At 41.9% G+C, this 17061-nt stretch overlaps 1 protein-coding gene across 1 annotated transcript; it reads left to right on the forward strand.

Moving 5' to 3' along the window:
- The first annotated feature begins 6 nt into the window (after positions 1–6).
- LOC139476082 (protein zwilch homolog) lies at positions 7–3225 on the forward strand. Its single transcript, XM_071259332.1, has 2 exons — positions 7–975; positions 1598–3225. Exons 1-2 carry the CDS (start codon positions 54–56, stop codon positions 2581–2583), a joined length of 1908 nt encoding a protein of 635 aa, XP_071115433.1. The 5' UTR covers positions 7–53; the 3' UTR covers positions 2584–3225.
- The last annotated feature ends 13836 nt before the right edge of the window (positions 3226–17061 follow it).

Raw genomic sequence — 17061 nt, forward strand, 5'->3', positions numbered from 1 at the left:
GCTTTTTCAAACAGGGTAGAGTACTACACTGCTGACACAATCGGAGCAAGAAAATGAACCCAAGCGCGATATCTAAGTTTGTGGACACATTTAGGAATATACTACAAAACAAGACTTCCCAGGAATATGACAGTAGCATGGTGTTCGAGTACAGGTCTAAGGGTAAACTGTCCAGCAATAGCGTTTTAGATCACGCAATGACATATTTTCTTGACATTTCCTCCGACAGATCGTCAATTGTTGCCTACAAGGGAAGATTGTGTGATATAAACAACACAAAAAGTGTTGATATTTCCCAAAATGTTTCCGTCAATCAGAATAGTTACAAATCATCTCAAAGTCACAGTATAGCTAGCACCCCGAAAAGTAAGAAGGGGAGTAGTGGCTCCACAAACGGAAAGGAAACTTCATTGGATCTTGACGGCTCCCCATTGAAGCTTCAGGCCTATGCTGATCTGTCTGCTTTTGATTCTCCTTCATCGGTATGTTCTCCGAAGTATATGAAGCGGGTTTGCGAGAAAGAGAGGCATGATTTTGGCATCTCCAACCAGAAAGCAAGGGGCCTGTTGTCTATGTTTTCAACCTATTTCACAAACAATCGCACCAACAATGGAAATGAGAGTATTGATCACATACCAGATTTCTGGGTCCTTTGTGATGGTTCCGACATCAAGTCAACAATTATTCGAGGAGTCCAGCCTGTACTTGTTGATGGAAGGCCTGGTTTGAGAATATCGTCAGTGACTCAATCTGACAAGAATATAGATTTGAAAAGAGAAATTCGTTTTGATGGCTCCTCCATCTTGTCTGATACTAGCTGCTATGCTCGCTACAATGTGATTGACTCTATGAGGGATGACAAGGCTGGTTACCAAGGCTCCCTGGCTGTAGACCTGGAGTGGGCAAGATCAATGTCACTGCTACAGAAACCACCTTCTCATGCAGCAGCGTTCGTCAAGGCTTCAGTTACTGCAGGTGCCCACTTTTCTTGGTTGTCAGTAAACATGGTATCCCTGTCAGTAAACATGGTTAGAACTCTATTTAAACATTATTTTATATGTCAGTAAGCCTGGTCATAAATGCTGGTGAACGTGGCAATATCTGTCAATAATTTTGGTTTTAAGTGTCTTATAACATTTTCAACTTTTGGTAACCAGTAGACTATATCTGTCAGTAACTTACTGAGATAAAAACTGTCACTAAACAAGGTAAACTGTACGAAGCATTGTCATCACTGTAAGTAAACATGGTTAAAACTCAGTTAACACTTTGTAAACATTGATATATTGTACCAATGTTACCACTTTTAAGCACCTAGGTATGGAAATGTATAAACATGGTTTAAATTGTGTTGACTTCAATTTACCAGCATTTAACTTACATGAGAACATCAAGAGTTTTTACTCCAATTGTCATCATTAATAATTGGTTATTTACGCTTGATAAATACGGTTACCAACAGACCACCATTCTATAACTAGAATATTGCTTATTGCAGTGTTTTGCATGAATAACAAACTCGATTGATATTGTATGCGGTTGATTGTAAACATTGTGAGACTGTTGGTTTATTCTGCTTGGTTGTTGCGTTTTGCAGGTGACATGAGAAGTCCGGCATATTCCTTCTATCAAGAGCTGACTCTGTTGAAGAGTTTCGTTTCATCTGTGACAACTGGCGACGTAAACTGGATTGGGGAAGTGAGTGACGTCCCGCTGATCGAGAGTGTGAAGAAACTGATCGAGCAGCTACAGCAGGGAGACAGAGTTGTTCATGAAGAAAATGAAGATGACTCGGTTGACTTGATGTCACCTCTAGAGAACCTTGTTTTTATGGAACGCCAAGATTTGGATTTCACAGACCATCTGTGGAAGGTGCTGATTAGCTGTTCGGCCTACTCGGATCTTGTCAGCAGCCTCCAGTACATCTTCAACTGCCTCAGTAGCGGGAGGGTCCAACCCATGGTCCATAACAACAACCACACCACCATGGCACAGCTGGTCCGAGACTCCTACATGGGCCGCATGATGGTTCCTCCTTTGAAGGGAATAACTCCAATCAAACTGTTAGCTGAGATGGGTGGTGAGAAGTTAAAACGGGATTACATCAACGCGTTTCTGTCTTCGGACATGACCACCCTTTCCCACTTGGCCCACTTGGTGTCAATGTCCAAGTCACTGGAGGAGAATCTGGAGCAGTTGGAAAAGCTGCAGAACGTGCTGGAGATGGTGTCCATGTTGAAGTTGTTTCTCAGTCTGCCTCACTCATCGCTCGGTTCAGCAGCCAGACAGATGCTCAAACACTATGAGACAAATGCCATTGAGGAGAAGCATGTGTTTGAGTTTGGGGTGCCAACGTCAAGCGTGCAGTCAGTGATGGACACATGCTCTCCGTGTGAGTGGAAGGCCAGATTTGATCATACTGTTGGATCTGTTACCGAGTCCACTATCTACTGCTTGACTTCAACACAGCCATTCAGACATGTGAAGAGAGGAAATGAAGCTGACGTCAGCCAAACAGAAACTTCGATGGAAACTGAGAGTCGGTTTCTTCTCGTGAAACAAGATTTTGTAACTTTGTTCTGAATAGTTCAGCATTTGTTTGTGGAACTATTAGGCTAAAAAAAAATAATAGTCTTGGTTCTCATCATTATAAAGTCTGCAACACATTTCGTTTATATTTCCATTTTTTTTAAAAAAAAAAAAATCTTCAAATATCCCGCTCCTCGAACACATGACCCTAGCAGTAAAATGCTACAATACTTAAGAACAACATGATTTCACTGAAATTATTGTAAATAAAATTCCTCTACATACTAGCTTGAACAACCCCCCCAAAAAACACACCGCCCGCTTGCACTATTTGTTCAAAAGCCATTGCCTGAGAACCAAAACTTTTATTTTTTAAGCCTTATGTGGACATTTGTCAAACACTGTTTATTGAAGTCATGAAAATGTTTAACACATCCTAGCAGAAAATATGCCAGCGTTCATTAATTGATTGTTCACTAGTTTTCCGATGTTCATGTAATGAATGTGTTATCATGGTTATGTTTGTCGTTATTCTTATTTGTTTCAGTGAATATTGAAAGCTTAAGTTATAAAGTGATGCTGTAAATCTTATCAATATAAACTTTACCATCACTGAGGCATAAAATTATGTTGTGTAGTTTAGGAATAAGGGAGGAGAGCTGAGAGTGTAACTTGTTAAAGCTATATTGATAAATACATACATGACAATTATATTATATGAGTATATTTATAATAGACAATGAATATTCATAACAAACAAAATAAACATTTACTGTTTTTTGTGTGGTCTTTTACCATTTTGTTAGATCTCAAAGTTGGCACGGTTATTACAGTTGGCATGCTATCTCAGTGGGCTTTCACAATATTCGGTTTTTAGTTTGTTGTTTAACACCGCACTCAGCAATATTCCAGCTATATGACAGCAGTCTAAATAATCGACTCGAGACCAGACAATCCAGTGATTAATATCATGAACATCGATCCACACAATTGGGATTGATGACATGCATCAACCAAGTCATCGAGCCTGACCAACTGATCCCGTTAGTTGCCTCTTCCAACAAGCACAGTCGCCTGTTACGGCAAGCATGGGTTGCTGAAGACCAATTCTACCCCGGATCTTCACGGATCGCTTTCACAATAAAACTGTCATACCACTGATGCAGGTTGCGCTTGAACACGATGTCAAACCCCATTTCACCCACCTTTAGAATCTCCAAGAACAAATGTCCCATCTAGGCAGTTTATTGCAATTCAAAAGTTTACATTAAACGGTGCCCAAGAATGATGCCTTCATCAGTTGTTTGTGTCAGCCTCTTGTCTGGCTTTCCTGCTTTTGTGCTTTGAACTGGTGAACTGAACATGAAAAACAATCACATTCAAGAATCAAGGGGCAAGGACAGACACCACAATTTGCTGTGCAGAGTTGTGTCCCTTGGGTGCACCAGAAACCTATTGCCCATGAAGACTCCGGGGTAGAATAGGTCTTCAGCAACCCATGCTTGCCGTAAAAGGTGACTGCTTGTCGTTAAAAGGCGACTAACGGGATCGGATGGTCACGCTCGCTGACTTGGTTGATGCATGTCATCGATCCCAATTACGTTGATCGATGCTCATGATATTAATCACTGGATTGTCTGGTCCAGACTCAATTATATACAGACCGCTGTCATATAGCTGGAATATTGCCGAGTGCGGTGTTAAACCAAAAAACAACCAAAACCAACCTGTGCAGAGTTGAGTCCATTGGACACACCAGAAACCTATGATTGTGGGTTCGAATCCCGGTTCACCCCAATTATGTTTCTAGGTTTGTCAGCACCATACCCGTGCTCGTGGGTTTCACCGAAGTGGAAAACGTCGGAGACCTGCATAACTTCGGGCTTTCCTCCCACATTAAGCTGACACCCCGTGATATAACTGGAATAATGTTAAAAGCGGCGTTAAACCCAACTCACTCACTCTATAATCGCACAATACATTTATATCAAACTGGCATTCAAGGACACACAGTTGACTTCATAGGCTTTGCTAAGATGATCTCTCAAAGGCCATACATGTGGCGTGTGTGGAAACTACATCCATATTTCTCTCGTAGTAATTCAATTAGAATCGGGCACCTTTGAGATCATACCTAGAGGAAGCTAAATGATGTTGCTTGTTTCCCCTCCTTTGAAGATCCGGGTTAGTATAGGTCTTCAGCAACCCATGCTTGCCATAAAAGGCGACTATGCTTGTCCTAAGAGGCGACTAACGGGATCGGGTGGTCAGGCTCGCTGACTTGGCTGATGCATGTCATCGTTCCCAATTTCGTGGATCGATGCTCATGATGTCAATCACTGCATTGGCCCGGTCCATCCTCGATTATTTACAGACCGCTGTCATATAGCTGGAATATTGCTGAGTGCGGTGTTAAACAACAAACAAACAACTTTGGTAACATATTGAAACAATTAGGTATTATGGTAAAAGTACTGGACCTTGTTTCCACGTCGACAATATAAACAATTACCGTTAAGCTGCCTGGCAAAAGAAAAGATATGCTTCATAGTTCACCTTATTTTTACTCTGCTCATTTAAAACAGTGTACTGTGAAATTGTGATCCCCATGTTCCTCGAGACATCAGGTACCTGGTGTGAGATACTCATTGATATGCATAGCCTATGATATTCGTAACTTGTTTGTTTCATCTTGAGCATCGACCCACACAATTGGCTTACGATGACATGCATCACCCAAGTCAGCGAGCCTGACCACCCGACTCTGTTAGTCGCCTTTTATGGCAAGCATGCCATTGGGTTGCTGACGACCTATTCCAACCCGAATCTTCAGGGGAGGGGAACCAAGTAACATCTTTTAGCTTCCTCTAGGTATGACGCTTCCGTGGATAGAACCACCGACCTTCTTGTCTCCGGGGAGACAGGGACCACGGAGGCGATCGATCATTCAAGGAGTTTTGTCTGATAAATCCAACATACATGCCAAGTACATATCTGTAAGCATAACTGTTAGCAACACCCCACTGCACCACAAAAACCACAGGGGAAGAGATCTTGATGCAGATTATCTTCACATGCAGGACCCGAATAATATGATTAGTTGACTTGGGTGAGCTACAGTACATATATTTCTTATTGTTTATGATTGTCACTAAGGCGCTGCAATTTGCTGTGCAGGGCTGTGTGGCTTAGGTGTGCCCAAATCCAATGGTTGTGTTTGTCTCCACAGTCCGCCGTGATTGTGATCCTTGTATTGTCAACCCCCTATACCCACGTGTTTAATGCATCAAGGTGGTATTGACGACTATGACCTTCATCAGTTCGGGATTTCCTCCCACATCAAGCTGACACACCCTGACATACTGAAACAGTGTTCAAAGCGGCGTACAATACAATTCACTCAATACACATAGAACGTATACTGAACGACGATATATACCGTATTTCCTTGATTAAACTTACAGAGGTATATTTCTCTCAGACACGCTTTACCCCCGGCGCGTAATCGCGAGGATAATAAGGGGGAGAAATCCGTGCATGAAAAACAACCAGCATTTATTCGAGTCCCGGGGCACATGTGGCCCAGTCTTCCAAGGCGCCGCTATTCGATGTGCAGAGTTGCGTCCCTTGGTTAAGCCAGAAACCTATGACTGTGGGTTTGAATCCCGGCTCGCCACAATTCTGTTTCTAGGTTTGTCAGCACCCTTCCGTGGCTTTAATCAAAGTTGTTTGTTGTTTAACTCCGCACTCAGCAATAGTTCAGCTGTTTGACGGCGGTCTGTAAAAATAATCGAGCCCAGACCAGACAATCAAGTGATTGATGATATGAACATTGATTCACTCAATTGAGATACGATGACATGCATCAAGTCAGCGAGCCTGACCACCCGATCCCATCAGTCGCCTTTTACCACAAGCATATAGTCGCCTCTTATGTCAAGCATGGGTTGCTGAAGACCTATTCTATCCCGGATCTTCACAGGGCTCATCCAAGTTGTAAAAGTCTGAGACCTGCATCACTTCGGGCTCCCCTCCCACATTAATTTGAAATGCCGGGATATAACTGGAATAATGTTAAAGAGCAAAACTGTACGTTTGTGGACATTTGAAATATGCCTGGATATGCATGTTTCGTTTTATTAGTCTGCCTTCCATTTTTAGTATTAATTGCTGGCCCGGCCCGGCCCGACTTTTAGGCAATCCCCGCTTTTAAAAAGCATTGTTAAACCGAACACACTCACAATCGAGGAAATACGGTACCCCGCCACTGTGGGGCACTTCAACTGTACTGAAGGAATGAATTGCAACGTTCTACGTCCTTTATTTGTTGTGTCATCGACCTGTTTAATTGCAGCCCACTGTTTGACAGAAAAAGGTGGTAGGACTGACGTCTCCAATAAGACGATTTGCATGTGTAAACAACGCTCCCTTTGCTTTCTGTAGTGAACTGTTATAGTCGTGGTATGGTGATCGATCTGTTTCCTCTGAAAGCCGGAGTTGATCACCTGCCAAGATGATATTGTGCTGCAATCCGGTCACAGATCCACAATCACAGCTTAAGCGGCCTATTGAGCCGTCTGTGTGTTGTGTGTCACGGGTTACATTCCGCCGGCTGTACACTTGGCGGTCTGTAAAACGTTTGACCTAACAAGAATCCATCAAACGTTTCTGTCAAAAGGTGATACGAGTTACACACGCGAGGCTGACCTGATATTAAAGGTACCCTTGACTGTACAAATCAAATAGTGAATATGGTTTTACGTCGCTTTCAGCAACATTCTAGCAATATCACGACAGGGGACACCAGAAAGAGGCTTCTCACATTGTTCCCAAGTGGGTAACCGAACCCGGGCCTTTGGTGTGAAGAGCGAACGCTTTAACCACCAGGCTACCCCACCACCCCAATGAGTGAGTGAGTGTGTTTGTGTGTTTGTTTGTTGTTTAACGCAACAGTCAACAATATTCTATCTTTAAAGTTGAAATGGGTTAACGCCGCTTTGAACAGACAGTATTTTACTTACATAACGATGTGTCAACTTTATATAAAAAGGAAACCCGACTTGGTGCATATCTTAGACGTTATCACATTGGCGATACCCCGGGCATGGACATGGTGCTGACAAACCTAAAAACATAATCAGGGCCAATCTGGGATTCGAACTCACGATCACGAAATTCTGTCACCTTTCAAATGACATTATGTAGGAGGAAAGACTAAATTGATGCAGGTCTTAGATGTTTACCAATACGAGACAGGTATGTTGCTGACAAACCTAGAAACATAATTAGGGCCAACCCTTATTCCAAATACCATTAATTCCACAGTGTGTGTGCGTGGGTGCGTGCGTGCGTGCGTGCGTGTGTGTGTGCGTGGGTGAGATATAGATTGTGATTCCCTAGAAGACGTACCCAGCCAAATGCGGTGTCTTGGATACCCTTACCCTTAATTCCACAATGTGTGTGTGTGTGTGTGTGTGTGTGTGTGTGTGTGTGTGTGTGTGTGTGTGTGTGTGTGATATAGATACTAATTCATTAGGTTATATGTATATTTAATTGTTGCCCTATAAATCTCGAATAGTGAGTACATAATATAACACGCGTGAAGATCTTGGTTAGAATAGGTCTTCAGCAACCCATGCTTGTGTCTTAAGTGGCGACTAACGGGATCGAGTGGTCAGGCTCGCTGATTTGGTTGATGTATGTCATCGTATCCCAATAGCCTAGATTGATATTCATGTCAATCACTGGACTGCCTGGTCCAGACTAATTTTGTACAGCCCTTCGTCAAATAGCTGAAATGTTGCTGAGCGGCGCTATACTACAAACAGAACACGCGCGAAACATTTTCATAGACTGGTATCAACTAAGTGTTGCGCAAATGTGCCAAGGTAAAAACTCACGGAACCTCATAAAGATCTCAAGTCAATGTATTTATTAATCGATATAAATATAATCGGTTATACATATAAGCAATCAATGCTTGGGGATATCAACATTTAGAATACTACATGTTACGGTTGTCTGTTTATCTAAGGACGAATGTTTGCTGACATACAGCGCATTCCGAATTGCAGGCGTGATGTGTAAGTAATAATTCACTTTCATAGCTGAACAACTGACCCAGCCCATAGTCAAGCTGACTCCAAACACTCCTACCAGCGTTGTCATAGCACTGTTATGTAGACCCTTACAACAGCCTCACCCCACTTCAAATATTGACCGTGTGATCGTGTCGGGAGGGTCTTGTATGTAACAGATAGCAAAACCTACACCATAAATCGTCATTGTAATTAACAGCCTAATAGCGGGGAAGGATAGTCCCCGATATCTAGTTTGTATAAAGGGACTGAAACCAATACATAGATGTGTCATCTGCCGACCAGTGTATGCAGCCTCAACCTTCTTGATGTGCGTCAGGAATTCGTACGTGTTCGGATGTGCTAAGGTTTTTCTAATTTTCAGACGTCCATACAAGCCTTCAAGATGGTTGTTGGTTCCAGAGAGTAGGCATCAGCTAAACTTTCGCTGTTACCTTTCGCCAAATCATATTAAATGAATATCACGCTCAGATTATAATACATAATGTCTTTGAGTGGAATAAGCTCTTTGATACAGTTAATGTTCTAAATGTGAGCGTCCAAAACAGTGCTGAAGGCAAAATCGGGATGTTAGCACCAAACCGTTTATACAATCCTGAGCAAAGATATCGTTGTTATTATGGCTGTGAAGTAAGACCTCGTTGTTTTTATGGCTGTGTAGTAAGGCCTTGTCGTTTTTATGGCTGTAAAGTAAGGCCTTGTTATTATGGCTGTGAAGTAAGGCCTCGTTATCATAGCTGTGAAGTAAGGCCTTGTTATTATGGCTGTGAAGCAAGGCCTCGTTATGGCTGTGAAGCAAGGCCTCGATATTATGGCTATGAAACAAGGCCTCATTATTATTGCTGTGAGGTAAGGCCTCACTATGGCTGTGAAGTAAGGCCTCGTTATTATGTCTGTAAAGTAAGGCCTCATTATTATGGTTGTGAAGCAAGGCCGGGCTTTTTTTTTTGGTTCAATGATTTTTGGCCCAAAACTTCAGGTCGGTTGGATGAAAATATATAATACAAATTTCCATTCCATATTTGTGTTTTCCTAACAACGTTAAGTAGGTAGTAAATAAGTGAGTGAGTGAGTGAGTGAGTATGGTTTGACACCGCTTTTAGCAATATTCCAGCAATATCACGGCGGGGGACACTAGAAATGGGCTTCACACATTGTACCCATGTCGGGAATCGAACCCGTGTCTTCGGCATGACGTGCGAACGCTTTAACCACTAGGCTACCCGACCGCCCCAGGTAGGAAATAAATGTTGGGCGGAAGGAATATGGATTCGTCATAATCGGATATGTTTTGAAGTTTATAAGATATATTTCAACAGTTTTTAATTATAGTATTTTACAATATTTTCTGATATTGATAGCGACAGTTTTTTAGGCATTTAATTTTGGAATGACCAAAAAAAACAGCTCATCATTTTGGCTTCTTATTTCAAAATTTTTATTTAGGGAATTTGGCGGATTCGTAATCAAAGCTTTAAAAGGTCTGGCCTAAAGACATGAAAAATGTGTTGTCCGTATATTTACATTTCTGTTAAAGAGGGACTCCATAGTCAGTTTCCCTTTTGGATATTATGGTCCTATATTAAAATAATAGGCATGTGGCAGGGTCGATAATAACTTCCTCAGTTGATGTTGGCAAATTAGTGCCTTAAGTCTTGAACTTGGCTGAAAAGAGATTCCAATAATCTAATACCCTTGGTCGATTATTTATTCAAGCCAGCACGGTGTACAATATCTTGGACACTTAACGCCGGAGGCTGATGAGGACATTGGAAGGCTCCATATCCTTCTGGTCATGAATCCTTGCGCTGACACGTCCTCTGCATGTCCACACACAGGTGGCACATGGGACAGACAACCTGGAGTCTGTGGTTGGCTTTCGGTGTCAGGTTGATAAACCTGGATTAGTGAAGATCTGTGGTTGTAATGTCCATTCTGTTGCCACTATTCTCCCCCAACGTGAGAGGCTATCAGCCCGTATGTTCAGTTTCCCGGGTATATGTCTCGCTTCTATCCGGCAGTTGAAGGATTCTGCCAAGGCAAACAATCATGTAGCTTACGTCATCAGGGAGTTGGATCTGGTTCCTCACTGCTTCTGAATATATGCCACTACTGTGGTGTTGTCTGTGGCTATGAGCACTGATGATGGATGTAGTTTTGTTCTACATTCGAGGATGCGTAATATATGGTCATCATTTCCCTGCAGTTGATCTGAAGGTTTTCCTCCTCTGTGTACCACAATCCCCGTACTGTGAGATATTCCATATGAGCTCACCATCCCGAATCGGATGCGTCTGTGAATAGATGATGTTCTGTCGTCGGATAAGTCAGAGGGATGCCACTCATCACATGTCTTCTGTGATTCCACCAATGGAGGTCTTGTAGCAAAGTGGGAGGTAATTGAGACTGGAACTCTAGGCCCTTCGATCCTATAGAGTTTACCCATGTCTGTAGAGGACGTAGCCTCAGCCTCAGCCAGTCAAGTTGCCTAGCAGAGAAATCCACTACCCCAGCGACTTGCAGGGTTGAATTGAGATTGATTGTATCATCTTTATAGCCTTGTTGAATCGATCCTCTGGTGGACATAGATATCCCCTGTCTAGCTGGAATCTTGTTCCCGTGTATATAATGTCTTGGACCGGAGTGATCTCTGACTTGGCTGGGTTGACTAGGAAACCTAGTTAAGTCATAAGTTGGACCAAGAATATCATGTTCTGCTGTAGCTGATTTTTCCCTTGGTCTGCCGCTGAGAAGTCGTCCAGATAACCATGGATTGGAACTAGCCGGAGATGGGCGAACTTGATGACTGACACTGTAATTCTGATGAATAGATAGAGATGATGGGTGTATCGGGACGTGAAGATATTCATCTGTAAGATCTAGGCTGATGAGCCAGTCTCCCTTCTTCAACGTTGACCGCAACTTCCGAATGGATTCCATGTGGAATTTTGGAGGCGGCACCAGATATCTCTTGTTGAGGATCTTTATATCTATTATCATCCTCATCTCGGTTGTGTTCTTCTTCGAGACTTAAAGTCTGGTGAGTAAAAACCTTTGGAGTTATTTGACTTCTTTAGTTCCCGAATGGCTCGCTTCTTTAGTAGTTTCCTGACGGCCAATTCTGCAACTGTTAACTTGGCACCGGTCAGGTGAAGCTTGGGATGTTAGTAAATCTTCCTGCATCTTAACGACCGAGTCAAGGAGGCTGTGACTTAGTCCGACTTGATCTGTTCTAATTGTCATGGGCGTTTCCGATGCAATTCCTTCACAGAATGGTTGAAGAGGCGGTATGATGTGTCTGATTCCGGCAACAAACAAATTTATATATGCCCCGATATCCACGGTGTATCTGCCAACCAATGTTAAATCCTTGAAACGTGATGGTGATAACGTAACATTCATGTCGGGATTGCGCACTAACTTATAGAAATCCTCATCCAAGTGTTGGAACTCTGGAAGTGTAGCATTGTGCGTCTTGTATAACATTTGTTTCATAGGTGGAAGAGGTAGACGTTGATCATGCTTGAGTCTATGGATGTTATCCATTGACTGGTCTACAACCTTGCCCGCATAGCTGGGCCAAGGTAACGTATGATGAATATGCTAAGATGGAGCAGGTGCATGACACCCCCCGTATTCCGGCATTTGTGGTTGTGAATCCTCTGTCACATGTGGCCAAAGTGTAGGCATAAGGTGGTAAAGAGCTTCGATAAGTTCCACAAAAGTGTTTGTATTCGCTGTCATCTTGTTGGGGTGAGAGCTCCTCCAAACCCTCCGATTCTGGTTCTCAGTAGCCTTGGGAATCTCCAATAGGGGTAGGATAATCGTATCCCTCAGCTTCTGCCCCATAGGGCTCGTCATCCTCCGGTGACCATGATTCCGACATGATAGGTCTCCATGAGGCTTGTAAACCGTGGGTAATGGTAGCCATGCCGTGGCTGGCCGGCTGGCTGGGTAATCCCCATAGGGCTTGTCATCCTCCGGTGACCATGATTCCGACATGATAGGTTTCCATGAGGCTTGAAAACCGTGGGTAATGGTAGCCATGCCGTGACTGGCCGGCTGGCTGGGTAATCCCGTGGAGTCCATGTGACTGGCTTGGGCCCCTTTGGACAGTGAAATGGTAAGCTGTGGTCGGTAGGCTGTGTAGCCGTGGATGGCTGGCCCATGGAGCTCATGCGGAATGTCCATGGATACCGTGCGGTTCTCGTACAGTATTGTTCTCGGTGTTAGCTGCCTTAGTGACTGGTCCATGGTTGCAGCTCTTGTGTAGCTTGGTCCCCGACCGTGGATGAAGATCTGGTAGTCTTTGCCAGAGCTACCGTCTCGATCTTTGCATCCATATCGGACAGCTTAGCTTCTAGTATGTCCTTCATCATCTCCTCTTGCTCTCTCAATAGCTGTTATTGGTGACTCATGGAGAGTGCAGATGATGGGGTCGCTGGAGAGGGAGGCACTGGGGTAGATAGTGATTTATCAGTGGTCATCTTTTCTACTTTCTTCTTGGCCTCTACTTCTTGGCCTTAGTCACGGCCTCTGATATCTTGAAGAAGATCTCTTCAGATGTATAGATGCATTGATCACATCTCTTCTCCAAGGTGTAGGTCTTCCCTCTGCACTTTATATGAGGATCGCTCGTGATCATAAAACGAGCACATTTCTAACACTCGGGGTGGTGGGAGACTCCATGGCGACCTCAAAAACCCAACACCAGCTATACTCACGTGCGTGTAGTCTCTTCCAGCAGCACAATTACTATAAATATATTATTTATTTATATGTCTGTTAATACAGCAATCTTATTAGAATAATCTTAGGTTAATGTGACCTACTACCAGGTGCTTGATTGTCACTAGTCACTACTTCTATAGTAGTTGTTGACTCTAGCACACACAAGAAAAATGTGAGGTTGCCGTCACATCACATATTTGACTGATTATTGACATAGTTTCTGATTTACAAGTCCTCAGTCCTTTCAGAAAAAAATATCTCAGGATAAGAATCAGTACATTTTGGTTTCCAGTATTGCTGTCAATATTACACAGGGAGTTACAAGAAGCAGATCCCACCGGGGTCCCTCTGGTACATTCTGCCAGATATGTAATAGAGGTAGAAGTTTCATAAGAATTATCAAACAATAGTAGCATTGTTAATGATTCTAAGAATACTACCTCTATTACATACAAGTTACTCCCTCCCACCTCCTTAATTCATCTACCTCTAGTGTGAAATTGACAGTGAAGAAGACGTCTGTTGAAAATTTGAAAAAAATTCAATACAGGATTTATGGCAGTTATGTAATAGAGGTAGAACTTTCGTAAGAATTATGTTGTTTGCTAAGAGTTGATGACTTAAAAGGTAGAAAAGACCAAAATTGTATTAGTATAAAAAACCAAGAATTACAATCAGATTCAAACCCACAAAAAGGGAATTATGGTGCTTTAGATGACCACTACCTCACCACAAAATAGAACACTGCCAACACAGGGAGATCATGATGAAGATAAAACTTTTAGAGAAACACAAGATATACACACAGCTAACTTGAGTACCGGTAGAAAGAATACACGTGTATTCCCATGTATTTTGGGTTTCAGTCTTTCAAGGACTTAAACAGACAGGACTGAAGACTTGAATTATCAGTGGCCATTTGAGTGAGCGAGTGAGCAAGTTGCGTTTAAGGCTGCTTTGAACAGTATTCCGGTTACTGGGTACAACATCACTGTGTCAGTTTGATATGAGGAAAGCCTGAAGTGATGCAGGTCTCATATGCTTGACCTTGAAACCCATTTGCCCTGGAAAATCTAGAAACATAATTGCCGAGAACTGGGATTCAAACCCACGATCACAGGTTCTGGCATACCCAAGGGGCGCTACTCTGCACAGCGAATTGCAACACCTTAGACAACTGGGCCACACATTCCCCAGTGGCCACTGAATAATGAGTATGCAGCAGCTATTTCTGAAATTGACTTCACTTACTTCCTTGATGGTTTTCTCAGAATTGTTTCAGGCATTAACACAAATATATACACACCTAATCATCCAATGATTTATGGTTAGGCAAGTATTTAACAAAGACAAACACACAGACTCATGGCATAAAAGGTTTAATGGAATAGTAATAATTTACACAGTAAGAATATTAACAGCTTCATGTAAAACAGGTCACACCTTCTCCACACTGATGAAGATCTCTAACCCTACACACCAAACAATACACCTGTACCTTGAACTGGTGGAAAATGTCATATACCATGAATGTCTTCAACTTAGTTTACTCCAGAACCAAATTCATATTCAGATTATATTCATGTGACAAAACTTAAAATCATATCTGTAACTTTGAATGGCAGCTACAGTATACAAAAGAACTTTTGTCCTTTAAGGTCAACTGATAATCTTTGTTGCCTGCTGTGATGTTGAGATTTGAGAGTCAAGAGGTGGAGACTGACCAATACGGCTAGCACCACAAAATCAGATACACTCGCACACACACTGAAAAAGTTGTAATGCATTCCAATCTCGTTAAGATCAGATCTTTTACTCCGAAACGTTACCAACATACACTTAGAAATAAAGGGGTGCACAACATCTCCAAAATAATGTATTCTACATTATATTTTACATTCGGAACCAGTGTCCAAAACAACTGCCTGCTGGCTATCCTGTGGCTTACAACATTTCTGTCGGAAATAGGTAAATTTATCGGTGATCCTACCTGCCTGGCTGTAGAAAATTAGACAAAAAAAACTTAGCACTGATGACTGTTTTTAACTTGACAGTGAAGTTGTCCTACAACCCACACATTTAGGATCGATGGCATCAACCAAGTCAGCAAGCTTGACCACCCGATCCTGTTAGTCGCCTCTCACGCCAAGCACAGTCGCTCATAATGGAGTAAACGATCTTATTTTAATGAGATTGCAAAGCATGCTGGGATGACAGCCAGACCCTACAGCTGCTACACACGATCACAAAGACTTCTTGATATGTGGTTCTTGCTTCAGACATTACCTCATGGTTGTGAGGCATATTCAAAGTAAGGTCTTAATTGTCTATAACACATTTTAGAATATCTTGACCAAGATGTATTTTATCACAAACATGAAGTTCATTTTAAATTCAAATTCAAGTCATCCTGCATCAAGCAAAAGTGGGTAAGAGGAGAGGGAAATAAAATTAAAAAAATCAAACATAATCCTACAAACTAGGAATAGAATTAAACCTGTGAAGCGAGATGAGATATTTTTTAACGTTAAGGTTATTGCATTTATAAGCTTACTAGCCCCAATAGTGATATATTTAATCACATCTAAAGTGTTCAAAATTAATGTCCTTCAGATACCTTTAACATTGGTGAAACTGGCTTGGGCTAGTGCTTCTGTCCCTATAAATGAGCATCTTGCTGCTGTGATATTTTCAACTTGATTGAGAATAGTGTACCGTATCCATCACAAGACCATCAGACTGTAGAAAACATCCACTGCATTTCATGCATACTCAAATGTTAACACTAGACATTGTTACTGGCTTCATCGGGGACTAAAACTAAAAGTAAACCATTGCTGACAAGGTAAAAATAACATTGCATCAGTACAATCTACACAAAAGCAGTCTAAAATAAGCATCCCATTACTTGGATCAAATGTCATAAGGCTTAATAAATTAGTTTCAAAATAATTCATATTAATTCTTATTAATAATCATAAATATTGAGCACAACCATATGAATATGCCCTTCAACAATACTGAACATATCAGTACAAACATATTTATATGTAAATATTCCAATTTTAATTGCATACATTGGCCTAAACTTTACTTACAGTATTGATTTCTTACATGTCACCGCACGACATAATCTTGCTGAAACTTGGGTTTCCAATACTCATGATTAAGTGTGGTTGTAGTTCATGGCAGGACAATGATAATATATATTAAACTCTGTGGTGACAGACAGACAAACAAAACAAATAGTGCAAGTAAAACTGGCATAACAGGAACTAGTATAACATTGACTAGTGTTACATTAACTAGTTTTATGTTATCTAGTATAACATCACATAGCAAACATAAACTAGTTTATATGGCAACATCAACAAGTGAGTGGGCTCAATACTAACGCTGCAACAACAGCAGCGGCAGGAACTACAGTGCACTACACAATACCACAGCAGCTTCCCCTTCAGAATAATGGTCTCTCATACTAGCCATAATCATGTCTAGTTTATATCTTGTTTACCTTAAATGCCACACTTAGCAAATATTCCAGCTGTATGATGGTGACCAGTAAATAATTGTGTCTGAACCAGACAATCTCGTGATTGGTATTATGAGCAATAATCCATGCTATCGGGGTAGGGTGGCACACAAAGAACCAGGTTACCGAGCATAGTCTGCCTTTCACAAACGTGAGTTTGTTTTAACTCTG

The sequence above is a fragment of the Haliotis cracherodii genome, unplaced genomic scaffold (genome assembly GCF_022045235.1).
Source record: "Haliotis cracherodii isolate W230 unplaced genomic scaffold, xgHalCrac1.p SCAF_3, whole genome shotgun sequence".
NCBI classification, from domain to species: domain Eukaryota; kingdom Metazoa; phylum Mollusca; class Gastropoda; order Lepetellida; family Haliotidae; genus Haliotis; species Haliotis cracherodii.